Here is a 10561-nt window from a genome sequence, read left to right on the forward strand (position 1 = left end):
TATAATATTTTATTTATTTTTTAAAAGATTTTATTTATATATTTGACAGAGATCACACGTAGGCAGAGAGGCAAGCAGAGAGAGGAGGAAGCAGGTTCCCCGCTGAGCAGAGAGCCTGATGCGGAGCTCAATTCCAGGACCCTGGGATTGAGGGTCCAGGACCCAGAAGGCAGAGGCTTTAACCCATTCAGCCACCCAGGTGCCCCGTGGTATTATAATATTTTAAAATGCATCCCAGCGAAAGAGACCATGGCAAAGCAGAAATTGCAACTGTGGGCAACTCAGTTTCCCCAGCCCTGGGTGGGCCTGATACCTCTGGACCAGTCCCCAGAGTATGCTAGAGACTATCTCCTGCAAACAGGGCAGATTTCTTTATCCAACAAATGTTTATTGAAGACCTATTAAGTACACAGTTACTAGCCTAAGACCTGGAGGAACACTGCAGAACAGACCCAGACCAGAGCCCGAGTCTAGTCTAGTGGAGTCTAGTGGGGATCTAGCTATCTGTGAAAAACCTCAGTTGATTTCCTGCAGGCCTTCAAGGCCCCCAGCACCTGGGGGAGTTGCCTGTTGTGTATAGGATTTTAAAGAGGGAATCCCTTCATTTTAGGAAGATCTGAAAGAAACTGGTGGTGGAGGGTGGGGTGGGGGGACTCTTTAACTGCGGATGGAAAGAGGTTCAATATACATTACACACACATTTTTTATGATTGTGCTCAGGATCACGCTGCATGGAAATCATTTAAAAGTCTGGCTCCTGTGCAAGACTTGGAAGAGAGAAAAGGGCTGAGGCTTCTCATTTCCTAAGTATGTTCACAGCTTGGACTGAGCTGGCCCAGTGTAAGCGCTTCACACGTTTATGGACCTAGTTTGGTTTGCAAGTATTTTATTTATTGTGTGACCTAAGTGTACTAAGGCAGATCCACTCACACCCCTGGCATGGCTGGCTCCATCTCAACTTATTTTATTTAAGATTTTACTTATTTATTTGACAGAGAGAGAACAAGCAGAGGGAGTAGCAGTGGGAGGGGAAGAGCAGGCTTTCTGCTGAGCAGGGAGCCCAACTTGGGGCTCCACCCTAGGACCCCCACCCCATCATGACCAAGCCAAATGCAGACCCTCAATGGAGTGAGCCACCCAGGTTCCCCTCCATCTCATTTCAAGAATAGAGATGAGGTGAGGCGCCCCGGTGGCTCAGCCGGTTAAGCATCAGACACTAAGATTAAGACTAAGGTCTTAATCTTAGGATCTTGAGTTCAAGCCCCTACTCCCGGTCCCAGGGAGGCACGGAGCCTATTTAAAACAAACAGGGGTGCCTGGGTGGCTCTGTGGGTTAAAGCCTCTGCCTTCGGCTCAGGTCATGATCCCAGGATCCTGGAATCGAGCCCCGCATCTGGCTCTCTGCTCAGTGGGGAGCCTGCTTCCTCCTCTCTCTCTGCCTGCCTCTCTGCCTACTCGTGATCTGTCTGTCAAATAAATAAATAAAATCTTTAAGAAAAAATAAAATAAAACAAATAAAAGAAAAAAGAATAGAGATGACGACTTCTCTGCCCTTGAGCTAGGAATGGGACACACACACACACACACACACACCCCACCCCCAGCGCACTGTCAGGGGCTGTGCCGGGCCCTGCCTAAGAGGCTGGGAACTCCCCACCTTTTCTGCTCTTGATGCCGGACCTAGCTACTCCTTGCCCCTCCCGGATGCCCCCGCTTTGGCCTGTGGCCAGATCGCTCGCGCTCGCCTTTCGCTGCGGGGCAGTGGTTATTGGGGCTGCAAAGGACCGAGCAGGTAAGATGAACATTACGAGTTCCACTCTCCCGAGGGGGCGCTCCCAGTGCGCTGTAGCGGTAGAGGAGGAGAAGGGGTGACGCCGAGGCCCGGGCTGTTTACCGCAGCGTCCCGGTCGGGGGGCCGGGGGCGTGGAATGTCCTGGAGGTGACTTGGGGAGAGCGAGACCCGGGCGAGCCGAGAGCAAGAAAAGCTGAGAGCAGTACGTTTGCTCCGTCCGGGCTGCGCGGCGAAGACAGGCGAGGACAGGCGAGGCAGAAGGACAGCCTCTCTCCCCACCGCCGTTGGGCAGGAGCCGTTGTCACACCTCAGTCCAGGTTTGCTTTGGGTGGGAGGGAGCCTGAGCCCAAGCCGCCCTTTCCCTAAGGCAGACTCGAGTCTGCACGAACTGCCAGGGGTCAGAAAGACTGTTTGTGCCCCAGATCTCTAACAAACCAGGAAAGGAGAAAAAAGCTGGAACCCGAAAGCAGCACTTGAACTCAGGACTCAGGGCTTTTGATGCCACGACCCTCTCAAGGTGTCCTCCCCACCCTCCCCCTCAAGGTCCTAGAGCTGATAGTCCACCTTCCACCCTAGAATAACGTGCTGGCTGGTGGTCTATGCTTGATGTCTTTATCCCAGGTCTCCCCCAGCCCTAGCTTGCGAGGACACCACTGAGCAAAGTTGCTGCAGCCGAGCGGTCGGTGAAATGTTGTGAACATGAAAATGTTCTAAATTCACCCACTTTCGAGTGTCTGGGAAGTCCTAGTAAACAGCTGCAGAGAGGAGGATGCGATCATACTATTTTTCTAGGAAGTCTTGGGATATGTTTCATGAGCATTAAAACATTTGATTCATTAATATTTGTTCTAGGTATTTATCCTGAGGAGATCATCCAAAGCGTTGACAAAGTTGAAGGCACGAAGTCCTTCTCTGAAGCTTTATTGAATTACAGAAAAACAATAGGTACCGTCTAAAACTATAAGCACAGTCTATTTTGAATTGTCCGTAACATGGACTATTATATTGTAATTTTAAAACATATTCGTAAAAAACTCTTTAATGAAGTCCTGGACACACTTATGATGTAAATTTAAAATATACAAGTTCGTATATAGTCTATGCAAAGATATAGAAAGAAGGAAGTAGGTCACCTCTGGATGATTCTTGTTTTCTTTTCAACTTTTCTTATTTTTCCCCCCAAAAGGTGAATAATAACTTTTATAATCAGAAAAAAAAATTAAAGAAACATATGTGTTATCACAAGTTTTCAAGGTCTCTGGGAGGTAAAGCCCTATCTCCTTCAGACAAAAAGTTGGGGGGTGTACTGTTTCCGCAAAACCAGATTCCTGGTGCACCCTGCTGTTGGAGAGCTGGGCCACCTCAGAGCAGCTTAACCTCTCTGATGGTGACTCCTCACTGAAGAAGACAAGAAGGAAGAAAGGAAGAAGGGGAGGAAGGAGAAACTGGGAACACTTGGGGTATAGCTTTGATGAAAAGACTAAATGAAATGATGTATAAGAAATCATTAGTTGGTTGTGCTGCAGTTTTGTGAGAAATTTTGTGCCCATAGCCTAGGGAGATGAGTTGGACTCATCTGGATTTTCAGGTAGTAATAAAGCCCAGACCATTCTTGTAATATTGAATTCTCTCAAGATCTATTTAAGAAATAGTTGGTCTGAAATCCCAAAGAGGAACTTTAGTGAGATCTCATTTTGATTAAAAGATATTTTTAAACTCCTTAGAGTCTGTGCTAAGACTGCCGACCTCAAATCGTGTTTTCTTAATTGAACCAAGGTAGCATGAGCAATAGCAGTGGACGGCCATTGATGGTCTCATACACATTATCTCCGTTCTCACAATCATCCTATGATGGGCTTATTCTTATCTCCATTTTAAAATTAAACCTAAGTTGACAGAGGTAAACTTTGGCAGAATCCCACGGTTGATGTGTTCCAGAGCAAGGGCTAGACATTTTGACTCCACCCCTACATTCATAGCCACTGTACACAGTTTCTCCCTCTCTCTCTCTCTTTTTAAAGATTTTATTTATTTATTTGACAGAGAGAGAGAGAGCCAGAGCACAAGCAGGGGAGCAGGGAGATGAAAAAGGGAGAGGGAAGGAGAAGCAGGCTCCCTGCTGAGCAGGGAGCCCCAAGCCAGCTGGACCCTAGGACCTGAGATCACATTTGGAGCCAAAGGCTGATGCTTAGCCCACTGACCCACCAAGGCGCCCCCACAGTCTCTCTTCACTGGGTGCCAGCCTTGTGAGAGGAGGTTTTCTGAAAATCTAATGCTGGTCAAAACTTCCCACCCCTTGGGGGTGGGGGAAAGGGTACACGAGGACACACCATGTTCTTTGAAAACAATCAACGTTAGGGAGAATAAAGAGGGAGAGAAGGAACTGGGGGACAAGAAGGGCAAGGTGAGTCCCTATCTGGCACCTTCCAGAGGGCTGGGGTTATTACCTTTCCACATCCACCTGTGGAGCTGGCAAAGAGGCGCCCCCCCACCCAGTATAGCTTCCTAGCCCTTTCTTCACCTCCCAAGCTGAGAAGCTCCTCCTATGAAATGGCTGATCTGGAATCCCCAGACCCAGATTCTGCTCTAAGTGAGACGTTTCCCGCTCAATATAGACATGGACGGGTGAAGACTAGCTTGCCCGCCACCCAGCCTCGGCAGCCTGGATCCGGTTCCCCACCGAATGGCCCCCACCCTGCGCCCACTAAGACTCCAGCATGTTCCTTCAATCCCACGGGTGCCCAGCTGTCTCCACCTCGGTTTTCCTCGGTGGAAGATTGGAGAATTGAGTTAACGCTGGGCCCGATGGGTAGGCTGGGTTGTAGAGCAAGAGTTGCCCCCCCTGCCCCCCCCCAAGCCCTTATGTCCTCTAGGAGAGCCCCCTTGGACAGGGGATTGATCTCGGCGGCTCCGGCCTGAACCGTGTTCGCCTGGAGACCGGGAGCGCTCAGCACTCTCTCCCGTTTCCCCTGCGTTTGAGAGCCGTCAACACAAACCAAATCTTTCCAAGGGTGGCTGGGGGTTGGAGTGGAATTAGTAGGGCGAAGGAAGAAAGCTCCTGGGGGAGGAAGGTGCGGTTTTGCACGTGGTTTCTGCCCGGACCAATGAGAGCGATCTTGTCACTTGGCCTCGGTCACCCCTTCGGCAGGGATGGCCCAGAGAAAGGCGCAGTGCTGGATACTGGGCGTCTGCCCCAGACCTCGGGTCTGCAGTGCCTGCAGCGCCAAGACGGGGCGCTCCGGGTGCTGGGCTCCTGGGGGACCGGGGCCACCCCATCCCCGCCTCCTCCGCCTTTGGAATGCTGCTGAACCCTGTCACCTCCACCCCCTTCTCGGTCAATGACATCCTCAGGCTGGAGCGAGAGCAGATTGATTCCGAGTCCTTGCAACTCCGGGGGACACGGAAGATCCCTGAAAGCTTTCAGTGTCTGCGATTTGTTCCAGAACCGCGAAAGGCAGAGGTTCCCAGCACCTGCAGGGCCGGCTGCAGCGACAGCGGCAGAAGGCAGGACGAGTCGGGGTCTCCTGGTGGTCCCTGTGAGACAGTCACGGACATGGACGCAGAACGGGTCGGGGAGCCAGGTGAGTACGTGTGCTCAGGTCTTGGCTCCTACCAGGAGATCATGGCTTTGGGGGCATCATCACTACCAGCTGACGCGTGCGGGTGACACGCATCTCTGGGTCTTTCCCGCTCCAAAGGCCTAGCCCCATTTTCTCTATTTAGAGGATTCCAAATGGCAGATCTCTCAGCCCCCTCTTCCCATCTCCTCCAGACACCCAGTGTGCTTCCCGCATCCCTAACAAAATAAGTCCCGCATCTTAGGCGTTCATAATTTCCACAGCCTGTCCTCTGATTCCCCAAAACACATCATGCCCTCTCGCAGCCAGCCACACTTCCCAGAAACTCCAGCTCCTCTTTCTTACAGTGAAGCCCTCTGCAGTATCTTAGCTGTGCTCCACCACCACCAGACTTCCCTGCCAACGTCCGCGTCTCTCTACCCTAAAGCATCTGCCAGAAGTGTAGCCATCACATTAGCCGACCGACCGCCGGGGAGTGGAAACTCGGCTGGCTCTGGGGTCAATCGCAGCCCTTTCTTGGGGTTTGCTAAGTGGCCTGGCCAGCTCAGTCAATCCTCCGCCCGGACTTCTGGTCCGGACAATGAGAGGGGCGACCGGATCAGTTAGCATCTGAGTCCCTAGGCCTGGACGGCCAATCCTCCGTGCCTGGGAGCATAGAAGGGGAGCTCCGCTTTCACTGCTCTGGGAAAGGACTCTGGAGAGTCTGGGCGCCCGCTCTCCGAAAGCACAACCCCCGGGGCATGGACAGCGAGCTCCCGGCCCCTGCGTCCATCCGCAGGAAGGGAAGGAGCAGTCAGTGAGTTGTGTTGTCCTGTGTCCTGCGACCCAGGAAACTTCCGCTGAGGAGTCTCAACATTCGGAGGGATGAAAAAGCCACTCTACCTCTGGACAAAACTTTGCACCTCGGTCTACAGTTTCCTGGTGCCCGTCGGGGAGCCCCAGGGAGGCCTCGAAGATCAGCCTTCCCCTGCCGGGCTGTGCCACCGCCCACCCATTCAAGGCGCAACGAATAAGGAAAGGGGTTAGTTTGCAGTTGTTCCTCGACTAGTAGTCTCCTTATTCATCAACTGCAGGAGCCTGGAGAACATTGGTGTTTGCAGAGAAGTCTGGGGGTGTTCTGCCATGGACTGTAAACACTAATGCCTTCGGAGATGCTCAACCAGCTCCGCATTCACTCTGGCCTTGCTGAGAAAGGGTCACAGTCCTGCTGTCACCTAGCAGCTGAAGGCTCACACAGCGCCTTCCTCTTCTGGCAAACGTTGAGCAGCATCTCTTAAGCGGCTGCCCGCCCTGGACACCCAGAAGGGACCCACGTCCAGCTCCAGGAACCAAGCCCAGGGCCACCGCAATGATCGAACCTTTCTGGTAAGCAATCCACTCATCTGTTCCCAGCGAAACCACCTTGCTTTCAAGGACACAGGGCGAGAGGGCCTCCAGACAGTGACCAAGAGCGTGCCCCGCAGCCCCATGGCCTGCCTGGCCAGCGACTCTCAAGTGGGGTCCTGCTAGTTCCAAAGAGTTGCTGAAGGTCAGCTGTAACTTTTCCATTTGTTAAGAATAAAACCCCAGTGCATATTTTTCTTCTTTAAAGAACGAGATGGCCTCAGTTTCTCTGAGCACTGGCTTGTCTGAAGAAAGTTTTCATTTCCTCAAACTTCAAATACCAAAGAGTCCCATCTCCTGCTCATAGGAAATTGTGCCACTGGGGTTGGGGATTTGAAGTCGGGTTCCAACCCGCACCTTCTCTAATTAGGTGCGTCGCCTGGCCATGAACTTACAGCCACTCCACGTTCCTGGTTTCTCCTGGCGTGCCTTCCCATGAAAACTCAGCGTTTCCTCTCTACCCACCCTTGGGTTAAAACACAGCTTAGCCAAGACAGAAGAGAGGTGGGAAGAAGGCAAGGAAAGGCTGTATTTCAGTGGGCTTCAGACACAGCCACGGCGGGGTGACTGGGTAGGACACCACCCCAGGGAAGAGGAAGTCAGAGCGAAACCTGCTTACCAAAGACAACCCAAAGGAGAAAGAGGCCGCTTTTTAAAAAGCGAAATGTGGATCTAAACTTTGTATATGCCTCCAAGGGACACTCCGTTTCCGAGCCAAGAATTAGGAGTCAGAAAAATATTTCATTCACCTTTATTTTATTTTGCTAATTTACAGAGCATAACATCCAAGAAAGATGGGACGGGTCCCTGGTGCCGGTGCACTTGACAACCAAAAAGACAAGGGTGTGTGCAAAGGTGCGGTGAAGGTGGAAGATACTCAGGACACCCACCCCTGAGCTTGGATGGGACACCCGGTGATGGGTGGGGGACCACCACAGATAACCAGGCAGACAAGAACCCACCGGCAAGCGCGTCGCCAAGTTTTAGCGCTTTCTCTTTCTCTCTATCTCGATCTCTCCCCCTTTCTACACCCCTTCTTTCCATCAAGGGCAGTCCAAAGTCAATTTCCATCTAATAGTCCCCCACATTTGCACTCGGTCCTTGCGGCAAAAGCTCTCCCAAACTCGACCACACTTTAGAATCGAATTACAGCGAATCACCCCCACCCCACCTATACACATACATTCTAAGAAGAAAATGGAGTTGTCTTAGATCAGCTACCTTTTGGGAAAGGGCCGCACACCGAAGACCCTAGAATGTCAAAATTTAAGTATGTGCCTGCAGGGACAATCGTCACAGGGCTTGGGGGAAAGGAACAAACAGACCCTCCTGGGACGGGGGGGGGGGGGGGGGTGTTAGCAGAGGGGACCGAAGGGGACGCGACGTGAAGGCTACCAGGGGAGAGGGTAGCCCCCGAAAAACAACGCAACACTTGCTCAGGTAAGCCTGAGGCTGGGCGCTGACGCTGTTCCTTCCTGTGCTTTTAGAGCCGGGCCTCAGCGCAGCCCCGCCCCTCCACAGCGGGAGCAGGGGTCCCGAGCGCTGCGTTGGCGACGTTGGCATCGGCACGCGCGGGAACAGCACGGAGCAGCCCAAGGCGCGGCAGCGGCGGAAGCCGCGCGTGCTTTTTTCGCAGGCGCAGGTTCTGGCGCTGGAGCGGCGCTTCAAGCAGCAGCGGTACCTGTCCGCGCCCGAGCGCGAGCACCTGGCCGGCGCGCTGCAGCTCACGCCTACGCAGGTCAAGATCTGGTTCCAGAACCGGCGCTACAAGTGCAAGAGACAGCGCCAGGACAAGTCCCTAGAACTGGCGGGCCACCCCTTAGCGCCGCGCCGGGTGGCGGTGCCCGTGCTTGTGCGGGATGGCAAGCCCTGCCTGGGTCCCGGCGCACCGGCCTTTTCCGGCCCTTACAGCGCGGCCGCGGCGCCCTATTCCTGTTACGGCGGCTACGCGAGCGCTCCTTTCGGGGCCGGCTACGGTGGTGGCTACGCGGGTGCGTCCCCGGGTCCCGTGGCGCCCGCACCTCTGGCCCGCGCCGGCTTCGCTGTGGGTGGCCCCAGCGCCAGCCCGCAGAGCCCTCTGCCCGCCCCGCTGCAGGGTGTCAGGGCCTGGTGAGGCGCCTGGGCTCCGTCCGCCCACCGTGTCCTGGGGCTCCGTCCCCCCAGCCTCTCCGCATACCGGCTTCGGCCTGGATGAGCGACGGCGGAGGGAATAGGCGACCCGATGGTACTTCTCCCTGAGCTATCCCTGAACTTCGAATTGCCCCCAACAGGCCATCCCGCTGAGGCACTGGGGACATTTCTCTCTCCAGGACCTAAAGTGCGCGGTGCAGCAGTGGGAGGAAGGAAAGTCTGTAGGATGGTTGGCAGTTTCGGGTATCGGAGCAATAGCGAGGCTGGTGACTGTCGGGCCTCAAACCCAGGGTTTGCTAATAGACTCTTTAATTTGTGTGCAGCAGCCCGGGGGCCTGGCCCGGAGGAGGGGGGCTGTGAGTGGGCTGGGGTGCCCTAGAGGCCCACGATCCTCCATTAGAGGCTAGAGTTTGGGGAATGAATGTAAAAAGTAGCGGAGTGAAGTGTGGGAACTCGAGTGAGGAGCGGGAATCGGGGGTTGGGGAGAGGATCCAGGAGGTCTGGGACAGAGACTATTGTGTGAGCCAAGCCCTCCTGGGAGAGTAAACCGCCCCTCCCTCTTCGTCTCCCCCTTTCCCCCCTTCCTCCCCTTTCCTCTCTCTCTCTCTCCCCCCGCATTCCCCCTCCCCCCACCCTCCACCCCCCGGGGGCGCCGGGCTGCTCCCCGAGGACTCCGCCTTCATTCTCGGGGACGCGGTTGCTCTCTGGGAAGGTATACTGTACATTCTGGTTCTCCCCTTCAAGGTCACTGCATTTTATCCCGTGTACACACCTCAGCACCTTGAGTAAATATCCTACATATATTTGTGTGTGTCCATGTGTGTAGACCACTATAATCTCTCCACCTCTACTTACCTCCTACGCGACCGCGAATTAAAATAAAAAATGAAGCCCAGAAGTTCTGACTCGTCGGGACATATCCGAGTCCCCGGGGAAATGAAATGGCTGCAGCCCTGGAGATCCGTTAGCTGATTTCTTCTCTCACAGCCCCCTCTCCCTCTGCAGGGTTTCTTCCAAAACATAATCCTTGTCTTAATTGCGCATAAAGAAAGGAGGCCGCCCTATGTCAAACACCAGGGGAAGGAAGCCTGAATTTTAGGGGAAATTATGACTTCCCTCCCCAAATATGTTTGAAGTTATGCAAATTGAAGACTGAAAACAAGCTCATTTTATTAAGGGAAACAAGGGATCAAATACATTTGTCTTTGGCAGGCACTAGTAGGGAAACCAGACTCCTTTTTTCTCCTGGACAATATTTTTAGATGATGAAAACCTGGTTCTTTACCCCTTCACCACTAACTCACCAAAAGGTAAATTCTATTTAATAAATTTGAATATTTAATCAAAATGTACTCGTCCCACATTTGCTCATTTCTGAATATGTCCTGGTTGTTTTCACCAATGTGGGAAAGCAGACTCCTTGGTTCTTTGTTAACTACACCTGACTATGGAAAGCTTTCATCTCTTAAATTTTATGTGCTTAAGCTAAAAACAAGAGTACCATTTCCTTACATTTCCTCTCCTTTTCATTCTCATCTTTTTCTCTATTATTTCTCTACTTTTGCTGTTAATAAAAATACGGTTAGAAATACCCCTACAGGGGCGCCTGGGTGGCTCAGTGGGTTAAAGCCTCTGCCTTCGGCTCAGGTCATGATCCCAGGGTCCTGGGATCGAGTCC

At 53.0% G+C, this 10561-nt stretch overlaps 1 protein-coding gene across 1 annotated transcript; it reads left to right on the forward strand.

Annotated features, from left to right (window-relative positions):
* Positions 1 to 4997: 4997 nt before the first annotated feature.
* Positions 4998 to 8866, forward strand: NKX2-6 (NK2 homeobox 6; the record flags this gene model as incomplete). Its single annotated transcript, XM_082726300.1, has 2 exons — positions 4998 to 5373; positions 8241 to 8866. The coding sequence occupies exons 1-2, from the start codon at positions 5091 to 5093 to the stop codon at positions 8864 to 8866; spliced, it is 909 nt and encodes a 302-aa protein (XP_082582426.1). The 5' UTR covers positions 4998 to 5090.
* Between the last annotated feature and the right edge of the window lie 1695 nt (positions 8867 to 10561).

The sequence above is a fragment of the Mustela nivalis genome (assembly GCF_964662115.1).
Source record: "Mustela nivalis genome assembly, chromosome: 4".
Lineage (NCBI taxonomy): Eukaryota > Metazoa > Chordata > Mammalia > Carnivora > Mustelidae > Mustela > Mustela nivalis.